This window comes from Lissotriton vulgaris, chromosome 10 (assembly GCF_964263255.1).
Source record: "Lissotriton vulgaris chromosome 10, aLisVul1.2, whole genome shotgun sequence".
Lineage (NCBI taxonomy): Eukaryota > Metazoa > Chordata > Amphibia > Caudata > Salamandridae > Lissotriton > Lissotriton vulgaris.
This window is the reverse complement of record NC_141698.1, coordinates 32,204,703-32,228,630: the sequence shown is the minus strand read 5'-3', so window position 1 is coordinate 32,228,630 and position 23,928 is coordinate 32,204,703. Positions and strand designations below refer to the sequence as shown.

The 23,928-nt window shown below is 47.2% G+C and overlaps 1 protein-coding gene across 1 annotated transcript in view; it reads right to left on the bottom strand.

The window, feature by feature from the left end:
• Positions 1–22,937, bottom strand: part of ZWINT (ZW10 interacting kinetochore protein) — a 62,361-nt gene extending 39,424 nt beyond the window's left edge. The window contains exon 1 of the mRNA XM_086942342.1: positions 22,840–22,937. Within this exon, the coding sequence (XP_086798468.1) occupies positions 22,840–22,898 (59 nt within the window). The 5' untranslated portion in view covers positions 22,899–22,937. The remainder of the gene's footprint in view (positions 1–22,839) is intronic.
• Between the last annotated feature and the right edge of the window lie 991 nt (positions 22,938–23,928).

Genomic DNA, 23,928 nt, shown 5'->3' with positions numbered 1-23,928 from the left:
AAATCACAACCTGCCTCTACCCCTTCCCCCTTCCCCCTTTGAGGTGAGGCACATCCAGATAATTTGACATTGAGAGGTATTTGTGTGTTTAGGTGGACCACTTCGTATGTGTTAAAACGAGTTTGAAACCAGCATCTTGTCTCAAAATGGAGCCATTGAGAGCATTTCCCAGTGCAGTAATGCGCTACAACAGGTGCAGATCACAAGAAATCCAAGTACCAGCCACGAAGCATGCAGATGCATGTATTGTTGTTCAGAACCCACATGCAAAATTATCTTTTGTGGCAGAGCGGTCAGTGCAACCCTTAAAGTCTGGGGTACAATTTCCAAGTTCCTGCAGACAGCCGATGGGCGTTTTAAAATCCATGTTTTTGCAAAGAACTCAAAGCAGGTTTCATTTACTGGCAGGTGAAGTAGATCTCAAAATGTTTCCACTTGGCTGTAAAACACCTAAACATATTGTGGCTCATTTCATCTTTAGAAACCAGATGAATTATTGCCAAAGCCACAACGAGCAGCATTGACAAGCTCCATCTACGGCGGCTCTCGATGCACAAAAGCCAGGACACCATCAGAAAGGAGAAGTGCAAGACAGAATGAAGTGGGCAACAGACCTTCTCCCTCTGTGAACTCAGGATCCGGACCAGCTATCCCTCCAGGCCCGTCTCTACCCTTCTCCAGTTAACCAAAGCACTGAAGATACACGTCTTTAAGACTATAGGACCACATGCCTCAAATAGTCCAACTCCCCCTCTCAGAACCTAGATTCTATGACCGTAGCTCCGCTACTGCCTTTCAGCTAGGTATGCACTACACAAACATTTCTGTAACAGAGGGGAAAACGCTCAACCACGGTTGAAGAAAAATAATTAAAATCATACCTCCAGACAGATTTGCCATAAAAAATGGTTACACACATACAATCAACGTTTTTCCACACCACTTAATTAAGAATTTCAGACTAATGCTTCAATATATTTACAATTCTTTGAACATAATTATTTAAAAATGCATCTTTCAGAGCAGGGCTTGATGAAAGTCAAAGAGACGAATTTCTCCTGAGCTCTGGTGAATCCCTCACTTTGGGTCCATGAAGCATGGGTGGTAGTCTATGCAGAGCTAGCTATCGACAGGTTGTGGTATAATGAGTAGCGCTTGCTCTTCTGGGTACTCTGGCATCGAATTTAAGTTTGGAAAAACCAAACAGACACGGGGAGTAGAGCTTCAGAAGCAGGCATGATGGTGGCCCTGCACAAGCTGCCCTGATCTGTTTCGCAGGTGTTGCATGCATCACTGGCTGACCACAGAATCCTTCCAGACCATTCTGTACCCCACAGAGGTACTGGACTCATGGAATGAAGCAAAGCAGCGGGGGACAAAGATGGGAGAAAGAGCTGCAGCCTTAAGGAGGAGCAGCTGGAAGGAGCCTGGTTATGGTGCTAACAACCCCCCAGCAAAGTGACAGCACAATCATGAGCTGTGCTACACAGTGTTTGGTTTCAGGTAGTAAGGGGAACTGGAAAAGGTGCTGCAAGAAGTGCAACTTGGCCAAGGCCGATGATCCTCTCATGTTCTTGGAATGCCTGGGATTGAAGGTAGTCGGTGGGTTGGGGGGCAGGGGATGAGAAATGGGAGTTCAGCCATTTCAGAAATTATTACAGAATTTAAGGTAAGCACCCACCTGGTTCTGCTTGGTATAAATGAAGAGACAGAGAAGGAACCTACTATCTGGAAAGGAAGGAACCTATTTGTTTTTGTATTTGATAACAATAGATATACATATTTCTAAAAAATAAAAATAAAAATAAGGAAAAAACACACACACCACAATGGATTGATTCGGATTCTCCCAATTTAGAGGACTGGTTGGCATAAGTAAAGGTTTATTGATTGGATTTAGGGAATCAAAAGAGCAAGAGGAAAGCAGACTTATGGTCCCTGATGATCGAATGGTTGTGAGTAAGAACCGAAGAGGTCCCGTGATTAAGAACCCCACTTGTATGATACTTTCTCTCTGGTTTGGAGCACACAAATATCCTAAGACCCTGTGCGAAAAGGAATAGATGCAGAACTTTTACACTGAACAACTATTAAACCCACTTGCTGCTGCATAACGTTTCAAGCACGTAGTGCACCAATTTTTGGAAGTTGCTCTTTATCGAGATAATCCAAATGAGAGGACCATATTGCCTCATTTGAAAGCGGCCCTGAAGGGAAACCAGGGGGATACTGGTGTCAAAACAATAACTGAGAAACAAGCAATGCATGAGTGTGTGCTGGTGGCACAACAATATTCAGCTACAGAAAGCAGAGGAATGAGTGAAGAGCCAAACAATAACAGCACGGAAAACCTATATGATAAAGTTTGTCGCTGCAGTTCATATCATCAGGACACCTTGTCTTCAGGCTTGAGCTTTATTTCACACCCTATTGGTAGTATGATATACTGTAATTAGTGAAACAATTGGACTAACACACCGGATAAGGATTCGCAACAGAAAAGCCGACGGTTGGAAAAACAACATACTAACAACTTGGAACGAGGCAGCAAGCGGAAACTGTATTAAGTTGAAAGGGCACATGGAGTACCACTCAGGAAGCCAGCTCCAAGGATCCAACCCCGGCCCTTGCCTCTTCAAAGTACTTCATTACTGCGACAGACTCAATATTGTGAGAGACACGAAAGCTGCAGAAGATCCATGTGGAGAACACCAAAGGGATGTTTTTTCTGGATTACACTGTTGGAGTACAACGTAAACGTAGGTCCTTCTTAGCTGTAAAGCAACAACTTCGGCAACTTGACATTCAATATTCCCCGCTCTTCCCACCGAGACCGCGTATAGTTGCTGATGGCAAAACCATTTTTTTCTTACACACCGCAAGAGACATGGGACTGGCTGGAGACATCAGGAAAATTCTCTGGTCCCAGGCAGGCTGGTAAGAGGTACGCAAGGAGACTCAGCGAAAATACAGGAACGGCAAAGACAACGGAAAAGAGCCGGAGTACCAAAGTTGACTGTGGTGCCAAACTTAGAGAAAATAATCAGAACACATCAGCAGGCTGCTCGGGAGGTGGAGCGGATATCGGAACTGACCAGAGACTCCGTTAGAGAAGCGGTTTCAGACGTGTCTGACGACGAGGAATCATCGATTACCTGTCCCTCCGACACTAACTCTCTAACTCTGCCAGATGTCACTCCACAGTCTTTGGATGGACTCATTTAATAAATGACGAATACTTTATTTAGCTACATGCCTTCCACTGTAATAACCAATGCTTGTTTGTAGATCACTAGGTTGTCTTTATTCGAACTGAGGATGCTGGGAGGTGGGGGCGGAGAATGGAGAGGGCAAGGGAGAGTAGCTGCCTCTCTAGGGAAATTATTACACTAACACGCAGTTGGGGTATCATGAAGGGTACTGCTTCTCCTACCTACGGAGTGATTTTGTTGCATTCTAAGCTTTGTAAAGCTAGAAGCCCTCACTCCCACACAATCTAAGAGGATATTTTGTTCCCCTCTTGTGCAGCTTCTAGTTTGGGCAGTCCCTCACGGTTGTGAGATCCACTCTTTTCGTACTGTATATCAGCCAAGGTGGCGTTGAGTTTTAAGTTAAGTTCACCCAGGCATCACTGTACTCAATTTATACTAACCCTGGACGTCACGCTTTTAAACAGGGCTACTGGCACACACCCTGCCCCTCACAATTCGGGTGTCTGAACATAACCAGTACATGGCGGCACAACACATTATGACCTGGAATGTCTCGCAGATACGCATACCTCAAAAGACATAATGACATGCAGATAGCTCTCCTTCAAGAGTCTCACCTAACACATTAAAACAAGCATTTACAATGCAATGGTCTCGGCATTATTCAAGGTAGAGCTATTGGCATCGCTCATGAATAAATGGCATTGTCATTTACATTACCAATAGCTTCATCGTTAAATAAATGGCAGTGTCATTTACAATGCCAATAGCTTAATCACTCGCAAATGCATGACCTATTGCATTTACACCCACACAGAGCCACACACACAAAGCCACCCACACGCACACATACAGAGCCACCCACACAGAGCCAAAGACACACACACAGAGACACACAGAGAGCCCCCCCCCCCACACACACACAAACAGAGCCCCCCACACACACACACACACACACACACAGAGCCCCACACACACACATTCATAGTTGTGTGATTGTCGATCCTGAATCATGACTGTATTGAATGTAATTTTCTCTAACTTTGTGAACTTAAAAAGAAAAAAAGGAAAAAGATCCAGCAACAATGGGGGTGTGAGTAAGGTAATGTAAGGGGGCTCAAAGACCATAAAAGGTAGGCTTAGCAGACTGTGACAAAATTGTGGTCATGCTTTGATAGGACCATAGGGAGGAACAACCAGGATAAGGAAACATCATCGGTCCGTACCAGAAGTGCTGCATGAGCACAGCATAAAAGGCACAGGAAGGGCTCAGTGACCAACATCTAACATTCTCTAGCAGATGAGAGAGAGCGAGAGAGAGACCATCACAAAGCAAAAGAGGAAACACCGTATTTAATCAACAAAAACTAACTTGATTAAAAGGTGGCCTTTGTCTTTGAAGCACGGTGACCGGTGAACTGCAGACTGAATCCAAGGTTTAAAACTGCCAATGGTCATTGACCAAAGCAAGAAGAAAACCACAAATTTAGCAATGGCAGACACCATCATATACTCTCCCACATCTGAATTATGTCTGCATTGTAAATATTTTACCCATGTAAACCTGTTGCACAAGTTTGATCCCTAGGACTGTAAAGATTTAGAGCCTTATATAGAGTTTGGTGTCTACTGTCGGTTGTAGTTAGAATCCCATTGACTATAAAGCACTTGCAATGCGGTGGACAAAACATTAGCTAGGTTTCTGAAACACTACTCTGTCCTCTAAACTCTAAATAAAGTCCTCAAGTGCTTCATGAAATCTCAAATCATTTAAGAACCTCTATACAACATTCTTCAAAAATGTAAATCATCAATTGAAATTGATCTACTCTGGCAATTAGAAATGGGGGGTGGGGTCGCACACTACTCACACACCGGCGGTGTCGCCCCTAAGGACTCTGGTTAATGTAGTAACGTGTTTGCGATGAATCATCTTTCGATCTTCTGCTATCTTCGCGGTCTTTGCCATCCCTGGACACGTGTTTCGGGGTATCACCCCTCGTCAGCAGGGATAGGCCGTGTTCTGGGGTTGCCGGTGGCAATTAGCATGGGAAAATCTTGGAAGTTGTGTATACATGTATCTATAATGGAGGAGTCGGTCCTCTAAAATTAGGAACTTCAAGTAATGTTTTTATTTTTTTCAGAACACAGTTTTTAAATTTTTTATACAACATAGTACATAACAATCACTGCCTCATAGTGATGACAGTGTGTTGAATCATCTCTACAAATAGTAACACAGGAGAATAATAAGAGGAAGACACGAAAATTGTCACACACAAACTTATGATTTACCATCCCCTCCCCAGTCAAACTACCCTCCCCACCCCAAGAGTTGAATCAATGCACAGTATGGGAAGATGTCTACAGATGTGCCCCACCATCTACAGAAAAAGAAAATGCATGTATGTAGGAGGAGAGGTATATATAGAAGGATTAAAGTCGCAATAGCTGTTTTATGTGGTAAAGTGGCTACTCAATAGGAATGAAAGGTGTTACTGTTCTGGGTGTTCTGGTGATGCAAGAGGGGAAGTCATGGGGGAAGACTCCTCTGGGGCCCTAAGGTGGCCCACCAATGACTCCCACGCTCGAGCTTCTTCCATACTGCAGATGCCCTGATTTGCTTCCCTCAACCGGACACGTCCTTCAGTTTGCCCATTTTCCATTTCTCTATGCCAAGAGGAAAACTAAGGACCCTGTGGTGACTTCCGGTTTAAGGTGATCTTTCGCTTTACCAGCACAAAAGCCAAATTTGAATCTACTAGTTCTCTTTTTTTTTTTTTTTTTTTTAGAAGTAAGTAGACAATGTCCCGGGGTGCAAGGGACCTCCCCATCAATAAGTGTAGCAATCACGTCAGTAACCTTCTCCCAAAATTCACCAACAGAAGGGCAGGCCAAAAGCAGATGCATCAGGTTGGCACCTTGGGTGGCACATCTAGGGCAAGTTCCTCCCGCTACATGAAAATATCATTGTATTTGCTCGGGCATAAGGTATGCGTACGGAGGACATAAAAGTTGATTCATTTGAATAGAGCATTACAGGATACTTAGGGAATGCCAGCTAGTATTTTCTCCCAAGCTGTCGGCGGAAAAACACTCATATCCTCTTCCCAGGTAAAGCTTGATTTTTCTTTTGGACCTATAGCATCCTCCCCAATAGCCCTTTAGAGGCAAGAGACAGCCTTAACTGTGCCGGAGGAAATTGCCATATAATGGCATCAGTGATGTGTGGGAAGTTCGCTGCGACCATGGGCCATTTTTTTCAAAGGGTGGTCGTGACTGCCCCATAGACAGGACAGTGACTTTGTGGCAGACTGTCTTCACGCCGCTCCATGTGGTGACTCCCGCAGCATCTCTATGGGTTAAACTGGGGAGTACAGAAGCTCAACATCAGTTTTCTGCAAGCATCGAGGCCAGCATCTTATAATCACTTGAAATTCTTGGGAGTCCTCCGTAATGGGGCGTCACACCCACAACACTATCCTAGGAAGTTCCTCGTGCCCGGGAACCATCTCTGGTGTCTGTCGGCGTGCAAACCACTGAACAAACCACTGTCATAGGGCTGCCAGATAATAAGACTTGAAGTCTGGGACCCCCAGGCCTCCCACTTATGTTGGATGCCTCAACGCTACAAGTACCATCCTCCTATGCCCCTGACCCCCAATGAGCTCTATAATCAGAGTACAATTCACAGAATATAGTTTGGGGGATCCACAGAGGGAGCGTCACAAAGGAATGTAAAAGACGGGGTAGTTAAGAACATCAAGTAATGTAGTGTGCCATGTATTTATTTGACAATTGCATTTCTGTTTTCCAGGAGAGGTTTCCCCAATTGTATGAGTTACACTGGAACTCAATTTCATTTAGTGCCTACACATTCACTCCTCAATTACACAGCCTCTGGCAAGGAGGTTGGCCACTCCTTCACTCTGTGATCAAGCTCTCCCTACGACACTCTCTGTCGCCAAGGCCCATGACTTGAACCTCGGACGCTTTCAGTGGTGTGTTTGCCAGATAAATTCGGTTCCTAGATTGCAAATGAAGTGTATTTTCAAAACTCTCAGAAATGTTGTGGTTAACTAAACTTAGCAATCATGAATACTTTCAGGACAGCACTTTTGTTCTTCTTCATCTCATCCGTATATTCCTGGAAATGTCCCTTGCGCATAGACAATCGTTTTTCAACCTGGCTGATTTCAACCTTTTAGACAAACTGTTAATTACCCTTTGTAATTACCTCCATTCCAGCCTCTGTTCATGATCTGCTGTTTGTCATGCAACATATCACAGAGCATTCCTGCAGTCTCAGAAGGGGTGTTTTCTTTGGGTCACTGAGACAGTGTCATTGCCTCACAAAGGAAGTGACTACAATATTCCTTGCCCTCGCTGCATACTTACCTCATCATTAAGATATCAGCCTTAATCTTAAGCACTTCGACACTGATGCCATCAAGCGAAAGGGTAAACCGTGTTCAGCCAGGACACAGCCCTGCCTAACCTTTAACCCTGCATAATCTTTCATTTGTTGGAAAGGAGTCTGAAATGTCACCATGGACAGAGATGAAACATCCTTTCTGTTGCGTTTGTGTTCCTCAAACTAATAATGTGTGCAGCTCAGTTTCTTTCAAAGAAGGGTACAATGTGTTTATGGTAACAGGAGCAGAGCAGAGAAATATTCCGTGATCTTTTAACAGATGGGCGTGGCCACACCTCCTCTGCTCCGTCTCTTCTCGCAGCCCTATCATAGGTTAACGAGGGACAGATGCAATACAGGGTTGATTGTTTATGCGTTTTTATATAGCGCGGACTTTACCCTAAGGTGTCAGAGCGCTTCACAGTAGGAACAGAACTGATACATGAGAACATTACAAGCGAACAAATTACAAAAGCAAACGTTACATTACATGAGACAATCGTGAGCCAACAAAACACAAGAGGTAGCAAACGGTGCATTACAAGAGGAACAAGCATTTGCAATGCAATAGGTCTCGCATTAGGAAAGTTTGAGCTATTGGTCTTGTAAATGACAATTTTTTTATTTATGTGTTGGTTAAGAAAATAGCTAAATTAATAGCTTTGTCATTTACAATGCCAATAGTTATAACTTTCGCAAATGCGACATCTATAACCTGGGGTTGTGCTGAGTGATGCTGTGGTGGTGCTGGGTGGCGCTGAGTGGTGGTGCTGAGTGGTGGTGCTGAGTGGTGGTGTAGTGGTGCTGTGGTGGTGCCTAGTGTTGCTGTGGTGGTGCCGAGTGGTGCTGTGGTGGTGCCGAGTGGTGCTGCTGAGTGATAATGTGTTGGTGCTGAGTGATGCTGGGGTAGCGCTAAGTGATGATGTGGTGATGCTGTGGTGGTGCTGAATGATGCTGGGGTGCCGCTGAGTGATGCTGTGGTGGCGCTGAGTGGTGGTGCTGAGTGGTGGTGCTGAGTGGTGGTGCTGAGTGGTGGTGCTGAGTGGTGGTGCTGAGTGGTGGCGCTGAGTGGTGGCGCTGAGTGGTGGCGCTGAGTGGTGGTGCTGAGTGGTGGTGCTGTGGTGGTGCTGAGTGGTGGTGCTGAGTGGTGGTGCTGAGTGGTGGTGCTGAGTGGTGGTGCCGAGTGATAATGTGTTGGTGCTGGGTGATGCTGGGGTAGCGCTAAGTGATGATGTGGTGATGCTGTGGTGGTGCTGAATGATGCTGGGGTGCCGCTGAGTGATGCTGTGGTGGTGCTGAGTGGTGCTGTGGTGGTGCAGAGTGGTGCTGTGGTGGTGCAGAGTGGTAGTGCTGAGTGGTAATGTAGTGGTGCTGAGTGGTAATGTGGTGGTGCTGAGTGGTAATGTGGTGGTGCTGTGGTGGTGCTGAGTGATAATGTGGTGGTGCTGAGTGATAATGTGGTGGTGCTGAGTGATGCTGTGGTGGTGCTGAGTGGTAGTGCTGAGTGGTAATGTGGTGGTGCTGAGTGGTAATGTGGTGGTGCTGAGTGGTAATGTGGTGGTGCTGAGTGGTAATGTGGTGGTGCTGAGTGGTAATGTGGTGGTGCAGAGTGGTAATGTGGTGGTGCAGAGTGGTAATGTGGTGGTGCAGAGTGGTAATGTGGTGGTGCAGAGTGGTAATGTGGTGGTGCAGAGTGGTAATGTGGTGGTGCAGAGTGGTAATGTGGTGGTGCAGAGTGGTAATGTGGTGGTGCAGAGTGGTAATGTGGTGGTGCAGAGTGGTAATGTGGTGGTGCAGAGTGGTAATGTGGTGGTGCAGAGTGGTAATGTGGTGGTGCAGAGTGATAATGTGGTGGTGCAGAGTGATAATGTGGTGGTGCAGAGTGATAATGTGGTGGTGCAGAGTGATAATGTGGTGGTGCAGAGTGATAATGTGGTGGTGCAGAGTGATAATGTGGTGGTGCAGAGTGATAATGTGGTGGTGCAGAGTGATAATGTGGTGGTGCAGAGTGATAATGTGGTGGTGCAGAGTGATAATGTGGTGGTGCAGAGTGATAATGTGGTGGTGCAGAGTGATAATGTGGTGGTGCAGAGTGATAATGTGGTGGTGCAGAGTGATAATGTGGTGGTGCAGAGTGATAATGTGGTGGTGCAGAGTGATAATGTGGTGGTGCAGAGTGATAATGTGGTGGTGCAGAGTGATAATGTGGTGGTGCAGAGTGATAATGTGGTGGTGCAGAGTGATAATGTGGTAGTGCTGAGTGGTAATGTGGTGGTGCTGAGTGGTAATGTGGTGGTGCCGAGTGATGCTGTGGTGGTGCTGAGTGATGCTGTGGTGGTGCTGAGTGGTAATGTGGTGGTGCTGAGTGGTAATGTGGTGGTGCTGAGTGGTGCTGTGGTGGTGCAGAGTGGTGCTGTGGTGGTGCAGAGTGGTAGTGCTGAGTGGTAATGTAGTGGTGCTGAGTGGTAATGTGGTGGTGCTGAGTGGTAATGTGGTGGTGCTGTGGTGGTGCTGAGTGATAATGTGGTGGTGCTGAGTGATAATGTGGTGGTGCTGAGTGATGCTGTGGTGGTGCTGAGTGGTAGTGCTGAGTGGTAATGTGGTGGTGCTGAGTGGTAATGTGGTGGTGCTGAGTGGTAATGTGGTGGTGCTGAGTGGTAATGTGGTGGTGCAGAGTGGTAATGTGGTGGTGCAGAGTGGTAATGTGGTGGTGCAGAGTGGTAATGTGGTGGTGCAGAGTGGTAATGTGGTGGTGCAGAGTGATAATGTGGTGGTGCAGAGTGGTAATGTGGTGGTGCAGAGTGGTAATGTGGTGGTGCAGAGTGGTAATGTGGTGGTGCAGAGTGGTAATGTGGTGGTGCAGAGTGATAATGTGGTGGTGCAGAGTGATAATGTGGTGGTGCAGAGTGATAATGTGGTGGTGCAGAGTGATAATGTGGTGGTGCAGAGTGATAATGTGGTGGTGCAGAGTGATAATGTGGTGGTGCAGAGTGATAATGTGGTGGTGCAGAGTGATAATGTGGTGGTGCAGAGTGATAATGTGGTGGTGCAGAGTGATAATGTGGTGGTGCAGAGTGATAATGTGGTGGTGCAGAGTGATAATGTGGTGGTGCAGAGTGATAATGTGGTGGTGCAGAGTGATAATGTGGTGGTGCAGAGTGATAATGTGGTGGTGCAGAGTGATAATGTGGTGGTGCAGAGTGATAATGTGGTGGTGCAGAGTGATAATGTGGTAGTGCTGAGTGGTAATGTGGTGGTGCTGAGTGGTAATGTGGTGGTGCCGAGTGATGCTGTGGTGGTGCTGAGTGATGCTGTGGTGGTGCTGAGTGGTAATGTGGTGGTGCTGAGTGGTAATGTGGTGGTGCTGAGTGGTAATGTGGTGGTGCTGAGTGGTAATGTAGTGGTGCTGAGTGGTAATGTAGTGGTGCTGAGTGGTAATGTGGCGGTGCTGTGGTGGTGCTGAGTGATGCTGTGGTGGTGCTGAGTGATGCTGTAGTGGTGCTGAGTGATGCTGTAGTGGTGCTGAGTGATGCTGTGGTGGTGCTGAGTGGTAATGTGGTGGTGCTGAGTGGTAATGCTGAGTGGTAATGTGGTGGTGCCGAGTGGTAATGTGGTGGTGCCGAGTGGTAATGTGGTGGTGCCGAGTGATGCTGTGGTGGTGCTGAGTGATGCTGTGGTGGTGCTGAGTGATGCTGTGGTGGTGCTGAGTGGTAATGTGGTGGTGCTGAGTGGTAATGTAGTGGTGCTGAGTGGTAATGCTGAGTGGTAATGTGGTGGTGCTGAGTGATAATGTGGTGGTGCTGAGTGATAATGTGGTGGTGCTGAGTGATGCTGTGGTGGTGCTGAGTGGTAGTGCTGAGTGGTAATGTGGTGGTGCTGAGTGGTAATGTGGTGGTGCTGAGTGGTAATGTGGTGGTGCCGAGTGGTAATGTGGTGGTGCCGAGTGGTAATGTGGTGGTGCCGAGTGGTAATGTGGTGGTGCCGAGTGGTAATGTGGTGGTGCCGAGTGGTAATGTGGTGGTGCCGAGTGATGCTGTGGTGGTGCCGAGTGATGCTGTGGTGGTGCCGAGTGATGCTGTGGTGGTGCTGAGTGATGCTGTAGTGGTGCTGAGTGATGCTGTAGTGGTGCTGAGTGATGCTGTGGTGGTGCTGAGTGGTAATGTGGTGGTGCCGAGTGGTAATGTGGTGGTGCCGAGTGGTAATGTGGTGGTGCCGAGTGATGCTGTGGTGGTGCTGAGTGATGCTGTGGTGGTGCTGAGTGATGCTGTGGTGGTGCTGAGTGGTAATGTGGTGGTGCTGAGTGGTAATGTAGTGGTGCTGAGTGGTAATGCTGAGTGGTAATGTGGTGGTGCTGTGGTGGTGCTGAGTGATAATGGTGGTGCTGAGTGATGCTGTGGTGGTGCTGAGTGTTCCTGGGGTAGCGCTGAGTGATGATGTGGTGATGCAGAGGGCAGAAAGACACAAAAAACGAGTCTAACAGAGGGCAGAAGGGCACAAAAAATGAGTCTAACGGGGCAGAAAGGCACAAATGCAATAGGTCTTGCATTTGTAAGAGCTATTTGCGTTGTAAATTACAATGCATTTTACCTATATGTTTTAGCTAGGAGTGGAGTAGAATTGTGTGGGTTGAATTGCTATGGTTACTTGTGGAATTGTGAGGTGTGGAGTGGACGAGTGTAAAAATTTATGATGAAAATTATTTTTATGAAAGCATTCCAGATGCACAGAACATGCAAACAACACATAAACTGCAAATGGCAGACAAAGTGACTCTCTGAAGACACTAGGAGCCTAGCAGGGAGGTGTTAAAGTGGGGGCTGGTTATGAGCAGCAACACTGCATTATTGACATCTGCTTTCTTAAGCTGGGCTCCGAGTGTGATTGTCACTTAGTGTTTTAATTGGGCATAAAAAAAGAAGGTAAACAGAAAGAGAAGAATGCTTATTTTTAATGTATAAACTCCCTTTATGTGTGAGGCCGAACAGGCACTGATTTTCTACTGGCCTAGAGAAAAAAAGTAAAGAACCAACACAAGGGAGATATGTTGGGGAAATTAAAGCAGGACAGTGGGCGGAGTAGTGTGGTAGGGGGTGGGAAAGCAGCTGGGAGGCCAGGGTGGCGGAGGAAGGGAACCAACACAAGAGATGAAGCAGCAATGGCAGGGCTGAATTAGGGACTGCAGAAACTTAATAAACATGCCTTGTGAAATAAGGAGTGCAGTGCCAGACGGTGCACAGAGGCAGCATGTGCTATGCTCCGTGAACAGCCGGCTGCTTCAACGAGTGCAGACTGAAGAAAAGTGGCAGAAGATGAAGCAGTCTGTCTGGCCAGCAGGCAGGCACTGTGCACGGAGGGATGTGGAACATGTGCCGCTCTCGAAACAAGATGTTTGCAACACTAGAGTAGATTTAAAGGAAATAAAAAGTTTTCCAAACAGTCCAGTAACTCTGAAAGGTTTAAAAACATAAGGAAGAGTCAGTGAAAATAAAATTCATGAGTGGAGGGGTGGAAGACTGAATACTGTGGTAGGCGATTCTTTTTCTCCTTAATTGCAGTGTTGTATTGACCTCATGTCCAGCCAATGACCTCTTGGTTAACTTTGCGTCGTTAAGCAGACCAGCCCTGAAATGGCAGTACTCGTTGCAGGCAAGGATGGCAAGTCTATGTGTCTGCTCACCGTTTGTTTGCACGCTGCCCCATGAATTAAAGAGCACTTATCTAAAAGGACAGCTTTGCTCAAGTCCCTCGTTGTCTTTTCACCATGGCACGAGGCCGACACTGAGTGCCAGTTCTGGTGACACTTACAAGTTGATTCAGGAAGAATGTGAAAGCATTTCTTCGCGGCTCTGGCAGTTATCATGCTAAAGTTCACGCACTTCAATATTTATTTACCATTAGTGACGGCAATGTGTATTCACACTACTCTTTTGAAAATATAAATGCTACAGCTGCGAAGCCCGAATGGAAATGCTTTTACACACGCTGCTTTTTAAAACTATAAATGCTGCTGAGGAGCTCGTACCTTGTGTAGGAGTGGTGTAGGGAGTCAGGGAGGATCGGGCAGACCTGGGAATGGAGGACGAACAAGGAAGCGCTGACACTTGATTAAGAAAGGCTCCGTTTGTGCTCTGAGGGTGGGGAGGGCTGGTAATGCGAAGCAGGAGGGGGAAGCTAAATTATAGTGCCGAAGCGGAGGTCAGCATTCACAGTCGTTCTCGTCGGTCCCTACCGTATTGCTGTGGACACGGTCTCCCAATGCCTACTAAAACAAGCGTGTGTAACAGAGAAAAACTAAATGAGTCGAATACTGGTGTGGGTTAGTAAAATGCCCAGTAGCCGAAACTAATGTAAACAGTCAAAAATACAATCTGTTCGGGTATATCAGAATGCTAATAGCGTGTTTGTTAAACACACAGGTGAATTGCAGGTGGTGCTCACGCTCACACAAGCAGACTGAGACGAGGCTGGTAGCATGCTGTGATAAAACGCAGTGGACGAACCATGGCGTGTGATGTATGGACCGTGGGTGTGGTTAAATACGGAACTTGTGTGCATAGCTTCAAAGATTTAAAAGGTACAGACGTGATTTGTGCTCAAAAAGCGTATTGAATAAACACGAGAGAGTGAAAACAAAAACAAGCTCTAAGTTGGTGTGTGCTGGGACGGGCAGTGTCAGAACTGGTTGCCTCGGGGAAAAATACAAGTTCTCCCTGTAAATAAAGAAAGAGGAGGTGAGAAAGGAGGGTCCGGCTGGGAGCTGGGAAAGAGGCTGAAAGGGAGGGGAGAATGCATGGAGCGCATTCCAATGAAGTGTGGTGCGAGGTGTGGGGGGCGGGGGAGTGGAGCAGGCATCTGATGGCGGATCCCTTTGAAGCACGGCCTCGCGGCCGTGAAAGAAGTAAACAGCAGGGATGTAATTAGGGGGGAGGAGAAGTCGCGCTGGGGTGAATGCCTGAGGCCAAGCTGCCCATGGGAGGGAGGCTGATGGCTGTGATAGAAGCGCGTTCACGAGCACGTGCACTTCTACAAATCCGCATTGTGAACTCAGCTTTTCGGTTTGACTACAATAGGTCTCTCTGCGAGACCTAAAAAGTGACATGTGTGCAGGTTACAAAAGTGTACAAAGTACAAGTAGAGGTATAATACTGCAATAAATGGAGGACACTCAAACACAAGAACAAACGTTACGTAAGCAATGGTGGCACTTGTGCAAGTATCGAAAGCAAACAAAATGTAAGAGGTAGCAAACAGTGTGTTACAAGAGAAAAGTGACGTGTGCATGTTACAAACGAGGTGCTTACTTGAGCCCTTTACAGTACTTCTACCCCAGGGTTGGCTATAGCCCATACTCTGCCTTCTCCTAAACGCCCACAGCCGCTACCAGCAAGCAGCGAGACCAGAATGGCCACCCGCTTGCCTTACCACCCCCACCCCAAAATCAAGGGCTCTGTCTCCTTACAGCTCCTGCCTACCAACCTGACTGAGCAGACTGACAAGACCCCCGACACAGATTTATACAGAGGGAACTCGACCCGAAGGAATTGGCGCGCCAGTTCCGTTACACAAAGCCACGTTCCTTAGTTCATCGTTCATTCAGTTGTGCCGGGGGGGAATGCCAGAGCAAGTGAATAAACACATCTCCGCACCTACGACAACTGGGGCAATCATAGTGCTCACGGGCACCGAGAGAAGCCAATGAGGGCAGGAGAGGCGAGTGACTTCATCTTTCCCATAGAAAGAGACCACTGCCTGTCGGCTGCACATTAATGGATGTACAAGGCACAAGCATGCATGTGTGTACCGTATGGAAACTCGTGTCCTCGGAAGGGCCTTCGAAAGTGCGCTCCTTTGTGGAAACACACACATACTTCGCATTTCTTTACAGTTTTATGCAGGGTGAGCTAGTCACATCAGACCTTACAGCAGTTTAAAACAAGGGCCGGTCAGTTTATTTCAAAGAAGGGTAAAATGTGTTTATAGTAACAGCAGCAGAGCAGGGAAATATTCAGTGATCTTTTAACAGATGGGAGTGGCCACACCTCCTCTGCTCCGTCTCTCCTCACAGCCCTATTGTAGGTTAACGAGGGACAGATGCAACAAGTATAAACAACTCTGCCTCTTTCATTTGAAAGTGACATATTGTTGCAGATGTTTAAACAAGAAAAAAGGCACAATCAGGGGCAAAAGAAAACTTACCTGGAGTGGCAGCGAGGCTGTTCTGGGCAACAATGGCGGCCGCAAATGTCCGAAAATGTTGGATTCGGGGGCGTGTTTTTGGCGTTCTGAGTGACGGATGACCTCACAGTCGAAAGAACGCAAAAAAAAACACCCCCGAAGAAAGAGACAGGGTTTTAAAGGAGTGACGCCCCTCTCCTCCAATGGCTGGCCTCCGTTTAGGAAGCCAGCCAATGGAGGAGAGAGGCGGGTTCAAGCCCCCATACTCAACATCATTAAATCTCCTCCCGGAGACTGCGCAAGCGCAGCCTTCGGTCCTCGACCTAAAAAGGAAGAAATTGCAGAGTAGGTGGAAGGGACAGATCTTTTCCACGAAATACTCAGCATTTGCTTGTGGAGTGCTGATCTGTGTTTGCCCAGGCACCCCCTCCCTGGCAGAAGAGGTGGTGACAGACACTGAGGGAAGATATGCGTCCTCAAAGGTAAACTAGATGAGAGATGCCTCCTACTAGGTAACATATATGTGGCTAACACAGATCAGGGACTCTTCTGGAACTCACTGTTGTCTGTGCTCACTAGATGGTGTGGACTACCCTGGGAAATAGGTGGGGGGCTTTAATAGCATCCTGGACACGGCTCTGGACTCTCACTCCCACTGCTGCAAGGCACAATGGCATCTACGGGAGCCTTGCTGCTGGGGGCCAGGGTGGGTGGTTGGCTGATGTATGGAGACACTGTAACCCTAACATAAGTGAATACTCTTTCTACTCCGCCCACATACCTTACTGTCTGCCTTGATCGAATTCTGTGCACATCCAACTTGCTGCCTTATGTGAAACAGGCTGAATATCTAGGGGGCACACACTGATCATAATCCACATTTTATATTGTTGGCTTGGGATACGCAGCATCCGCCGATCCCAAGTTGGCGCTTACAGCCTGTTATGCTAGAGGATCCACCCTTTCGGGAATCTATTTGCGCAGCCACTGAGGACTATTTCGCCCATAACACTGGTACAACATCATCGGCCCTGATAGAGTGGGATGCCTTCAAGGTAACATGGAGAGGAAAATGTCTGGTTCAGAGTTGTGGGATGCAGAGGATGAACTTCAAGAGGTGGAACGTGAATTGCTAACAATGGAGACACAGGTGTCCACTGACCCACACATTTATCGGAGTTGTTGATAGCAAGGTTGAAGCACACAGAGCTGATTGAAAGACTGAGGTGCCTGAATTATGCAGCACACTCAGCCAAGATACGTGCTACAGTGGATCATTTGGGCACCCTACTCGCATGGATGATCCGGCAGGAACATCCATGCAGCCCCATTACTGCACTACAATCGCCGATTGGGCTAATGACATACATTCAACATGAAATACATAAAGAGGTGGTCCTACACTTCATCTCGCTATACCAACAAACAATAGAAGCCTCTGACCTAGAGCTGAATAGTTTTCTAGATGGCCTCCAATTTCAGAGGCTAACTCCAGAGCAACGTCTGAAACTAGATGCATCCATCACAGCCCCTGAGATACAATGAGCGATTATATCCCTAGCTTCGAAGAAGGTACCAGGCCCGGGCAGCCTCCCACCCGAAATCTATAAAGCCCACCAGGACATCTTAGCCCATGCACTGCAGAAGGTATATGATGAGGCAGCACAATTATCACACCTACGGAACTCCATGCGCGAAGTCTCTTTGGTCAGCCTACTAAAGCCAGACCGAAACAAAACCCAGATTGGAGCCTACCGCCCATTGGAGCTGCTAAATGGGGATGATAAAATACTGGCTAGTATACTCGCAGGGTGTCTAGACTCATTGGTACCAACCTGATACATAGTCATCAGAACGGGTTGTTTACAGACCGCTCTACCTCTTTTAAACTAAGCAGGCTGTTTCGTGTCATGCTCTATGCTCCCAGGATTTGGTCCGACTTTGGTTGCGTGGTGATCGATCTCAAAAAAGCATTTGACATGGCAGAATGGTTCTCTCTCTTTAATGTCCTGCCACAATACGGACTGGGACCCAGCTTTATCACACAGGTCAAGCTATTATATAACAATCCAACTGTGAGGGTTAAGCCTGGCCGATTAATGTCACAGTCCATAGGGTTGCGAAGGGGTACCAGACAGGGATGGCCCTTTTCCCCTCTCCTCTTCCCTAGCTATTGAACTGCTGGCTATAGCCATTTGGACCTCTGCTACAACATGGGCATCCCACTGGGAGGTGACGTACATGCAATTTCCCTATATGCAGATGATCTGCTACTGTACATAAGGGATTCGAGAAAAAGTACTGGACGCTATATCAAATACGCTCACCCTTTTTGCACTTATCAGGGCTGCGGGTTAACTGGGGGAAATCATGTATTTTCCCATTCATCCCCCACTCTCCTGACCCAGCGCTCATGGTCAACGGTATCCCAGTTGATTGGTAGCCGATCATGGTCTGCTACCTGGGCAACAAGGTGTATCACGAAGACCAGAACCTATTGGATGTTAACCATACTCAGGCTCTCACCTCTCTGTCGTCCCACATGACTTTCTTGAAGACGCTTGCCCTCTCCATAGCAGGTAGGGTGTCACTCATCAAGATGGTGGTCCTTCCGAGACTCCTTTATTATTTTGCCAATCTGCTGTTATACTTACCACCCTCCTTCTGGCCAATTGCGCATACGCTCGGTTAACTAATCTGGAACACATCAAGATGCAGAGTGGCACTCACGAAGTAATACTTGCCTTTGGACCGAGGGGGTGTTTATTGGTAACCATCCTAGAACATTACTATTTAGCAGCACAATTACAATGGGGGGGCAACAGGTGGCGGGACTAAACTCATCAGACCCAGCTGGGATAAATGCTCCACATACATTAAATGCAAAAGTGAAAGTGCGATGCAAATATAAACAAGTGGCTGCCTTTGCGCTGTGGCGAGTGCTCTTTTTTTTTTTTTGCCTACAACCCCAATCCGATGAGCACTGAAGGCTGCTGTAGAACAAAACGGATGGGTATATTAATCTGAAACTCATTAAAAAGGGCAGCGTCGAGAAGTGAAAAGTGTCATGGTGATTGTGAAACATCGCCACCCATCATTTTACGAAGGCCAATTCACACTCAATGCCAAAAATATTGACGAGTAAATATGCACAGTTCTAATACAAAAATTACACCAGTTTCTCGACACTTGCAATATGGGACAGAGGGTGCAATACGCACGTGAACTAAAAGTCAAGAAGACAAGATGAGAGCCCAGAGCAAACACTGGTCGGCCGTCCGAGCCTCACAGACTCATTCCATGAACACTGGCAGAACCCATGCTGCGACTGGCCTTTCAAGTCCTTCCCTGATACAAGCTGGCATTGCAAACTTGACGGACTGACACACCAGAATGTTGTGACCACCGTCATTAGCATGTTCACCCTCTGTGCAGGTCAGAACATTAAAATGTTACATATCTGTAAAATACTATGGATAACCCAATCTTACCCCCGTCCCCATCGCAGCGCTTACTAATAGCCAGAGGAAATACAACGAAAATAGTAACCTGGATTGTCGGATGCAAAATCAAACAAGCATTCCGGCACTTCAATTAAATGATCCCAAGTCTCCAAGCACCCAAATATGACACTTTGGCTGCCGCACCCCTACGCACAAACTGAGCGAAGCCTTCCTTTACAAGTCATGGTGTGTTTACAATATATCACCAGGGTCTCCTTTGACAATAACTCAAGAACTGCTTGGAGACACGTCCTTCTGTTGCGGTGAGTTTTCAGGCGTACTTTTGGAAGACTCCATCGAATACTGCATTCGACCCCAATAAATGTGAGTTCATGCAAGACGCCCCAAAGGAATGGCCCCCAAATCTGTTCCTAGCGACACCAGCTCGTGGATAATCAGGGGCCTGCTTTTAAACAGACTGGCGAGTAACAAAATAAGTTTTCAATGTGTTGGTGCTTACATAACATGTCACGACGCAATCATCTTCTGAAAAAAACAAACCACAAGTAGCACATTTTTGGAGAAGCGAATTTTCCACAGCATGCCAGCCGGGGGTGGGGGGGCACTTCGAAAGATCAGAACAGACCTCTGGACGGACAAAATGCTCCCACCCACCTTTGCAAAGGCCAGGTTTATACAATTCATATCAGAGTATTACAATAAAATGTTGACATCTGTGAGGCACCCGCCTTACCTACTTTTGAAGGCGAGCAATGGATCGCACTTATTACCTTTACGGCTTTATCCATCTCCGTAAGCAGAGGAATGGGGATAAGCCTACCTTACCCAGAGCGATGGTTCGCGAACAAAATCCTTAATACATTTAAACCAGTGACCAAAAAAAGTCACGCAAACTCGAGCCGCAACACTACACGTATTTGCAATGCAATAGGTCTCGCATTTATGAGAGTTTAAACTATTGGCATTCTAAATGACAATGCCTTTTTATTTATGTTTTAAAAACAAAAATAAAAGGCATTTTTATTTGCAATGTCAATAGCTCCAACTCGTGTAAATGCGAGACCGATCCACCAAAAAATCAGCATTCAAGGATCGACTTGACAACAATGCCCAAAACAGCAAGGAACTATTCAACATCGTCAAAGAGTTTACTAACCCCACCGCCTGCACTAACGACATTTCTCCCTCCCAAGACCTCAACGACTCTCTATCCTCATTCTTCCACAACAAAATCGCCGAAATACATAACAGCTTTGACAACCAGTCCGAAGACATGTCCACTCCACCGATTTCCGAACCAACACCGCCCTCTAACATCCTTTACGCCTGGAACACAATCACCACCGAAGTCACCATCCGCCTGATGAACTCCATCCACGGAGGATCGCCAACCGACCTATGCCCCCACCACATTTTCTACAAAGCAGACTCCATCATAGCACCCTACCTCCGCGATGTCATCAACTGCTCCCTCAACTTCGCTACCTTCCCGGAAATCTGGAAACATGCCGAACTCAGCGCCCTTCTCAAGAAACCCACAGCAGACCCCACCGAACTTAAGAACTACCGCCCCATCTCGCTCCTCCCATTCCCGGCCAAAGTCATTGAGAAAGCCGTCAATAGTCAGCTCGCCGGCTTCCTCGAATCCAACAAATCCCTCGACCCTTCACAATCCGGCTTCCGAGCCAAACACAGCACCGAAACCGCCCTCATCGCAGCAACAGACGACATCCGAACACCACTGGACAACGGAGAAACAGTTGCCCTCGTCTTACTTGACCTCTCCACAGCCTTCGACACAGTCTGTCATAACACCCTAATACAACGCCTCAGCAACATCGGAATACAAGGAAATGCTTTGGACTGGATCATCTCATTCCTCGCCAGAAGAACCCAGAGAGTTCGCCTCCCCCCTTCAAATCAGAAGCCAAAGAAGTCATCTGTGGCGTAGCACAAGGATCATCACTCAGTCCCACCCTCTTCAACGTCTACATGAGTCCCCTCGCATCCATCGCGCGCCAACACAACCTCAACATCACCTCCTACGCAGACGACACCCAGCTGATCCTCTCCCTCACCAAAGACCCGAACACAGCCAAAACCAACCTACACGATGGGATGAAAGAAGTAGCCAAGTGGATGAAGAACAGTTGTTTAAAACTGAATTCGAACAAAACGGAAGTCCTCATCTTAGGGTCATCCCCCTCGGCCTGGGATGACTCTTGGTGGCCACCAGCCCTGGGAACCGCACCCATACCAACGGATCACGCACGTAACCTGGGCTTCATCCTGGACTCCTCCCTCTCGATGACCAGACAAGCCAATGCCGTCACATCATCCTGCTTCAACATCCTACGCATGCTCAAAAAAGTCTTCCGCTGGATCCCCACTGAAACAAGAAAGACGGGCACCCACGCACTGGTCACCAGCCGACTGGATTACGGAAACACCCATTACGCTGGAACCACAGCCAAACTACAGAAAAAACTTCAACGCATCCAAAACGCATCATCCACACTAGTATTGGACATCCCTCGTCAAGCTCACATTTCCGGTCACCTGAAAGATCTCCACTGGCTCCCCGTCAACAAGAGAGTAACGTTCCATCTCCTCACCCACGCACACAAAGCCCTCTATGACCTAGGACCCGAATGCCTCAACACGAGACTGTCCTTCTACACCCCCACCCGCCAACTACGTTCATCCAACCAAGCCCTCGCCGCCATTCCACGCATCCACAGATCCACCATGGGGGGGGAAGATCCTTCTCCTACCTAGCGGCCAAGACCTGGAATTCTCTCCCCACCCACCTCCGCCTAACTCAGAACCACCTCTCCTTCAGAAATAATTAAAAACTTGGATATTCGATAAGTAAATACTTCTGCCTCCTCAAGCGCCTTGAGACCCTCTGGGTGAGTAGTGCGCTATATACATTTTTGAACTTTAACTACTTTTCCAGTGTTGGGTTTTCCCTTGTCATTGTTTCAGGTGTACCAATGCATTTTTCCCTAGAGAAAAGAAACCAAGACTGCATCTACCAGAAGGCAGTATCTTAATGCAAAGCCCAAAATAGGGAAAAATGTATCCTGCATCACCAGGTGACCTGCTAATTTTATCCGCCTATCCGGCATGGTGTCTGATGCAGACATCAAAGTAGCTCTAACTTGTATATGATTTCCATTATGTGACTTGTAGTCCCCCCTACATTCGAAAAAAGTGCAAGCAGCAAAACTGCAAAAGCTGCTCGTGACTGAGACTGACCAATTTGGCGGTGACATCTGTGAGCACGACACGTTTTGCCCCAGGGGAATGGCACAGATCCGTGCCCTATACCCAACATAACCCACTGCAAAGACAATCCAAAGGTAACTGTAACAACCTTTTTCTAAACAACCCTGTATCTGTTCCCAAATGTTTTGTCTTCTACCAAGCTCTAGCCTATCTTGTTCAAAAGTTGGTAGTTTGAAAAACGGAATCTTCTTGTACAGCTGCTTACACAGTGGAGTACAATATAACATGAACTCGATCAAGCAGAGAGGGCACAGCAAGCTGTAGAGCAAGCAGACGCACTCACCGCTGGGCATTTTCAGCCGCCATCACTGTTGTTGTTTCTGTAGCTGTTGCCGCCTCCATTTTGAAACACTGACAGCTCTCTGCCGATTGGACGCTGCACGTTGCGTGTGACGCTTTGAAAGGATCGGGCTTTTGACTGGCTGATTTTTGTCACGTGGACAGGAACGAAATATGCGGCCTGCGCGGACATCTTGAGAGTGGCGGAAGCAGGGCTTCACTCATCCAGGAGCGTCCTGATAACCGTGGGCGTGTCCATTTGTAGCCACATGCAGCCTTCTTAGTTTCGGTAGCCGGGGCTTTAAATGCGACTCATAGATGCCAAGGTTTCAGTTTGCCATGTATGACATTTTCATAATTTCAGTGTAATTATGAGTGAGATGTGAACACTGTGATTGACACTTTCTTGCAAGCAAATTCAAGCAATGACGACGAGGGAAACATATAAATATCAGAAATTACCCCCAGCCATTTCCTGGTGGGACACAATAAAATCGCATAACTTACAAACAGAAAGTAACAGTATTGTATACAGGTAGATTGAAATGAACACTGTATCCCTCATGCACATAATCTCCTTACCCCAGAAACAAGCATTGAAAAAGGCACAAGAGTTGGCTAATTATTTCATGTGCAAAGGTTCTTTCTAGTAAATATTTTATGCTGGGTGAAACATCTTCACGCGGACCCAGAAAACATACGTACATGCAACCGTATACACAGAGAGTATACCGTATCAAATACTTGCCAAGAGGCGCTTAATCGGGTGATAGATTTCTGGGTAAATCCGGATGATGGCTGTATTGGTTGATGTATGCATGGAAGTGGGTAAATGTATATGAATTCACAAGAGTGAATGGAAAGAATGGGGGCTACAAGTGAGTAACAAGAAGCTATATTTTGGCTGTAACCCCTTAAGCGCTGCAGTCGGCCAACGCTCGTCGCGAGCACTACCTTGCCAGTGCTGCGCACGACCGTTGGCCGACGGGCCAGCGCTCGTTATTCGAAAGTTCAGCACTGGGTGCTGAACGTTCGACGCAGCTAAGAGGTTAAGCAATTTAACTAGCCTACGAAAGGATACCTGTCACTCCTC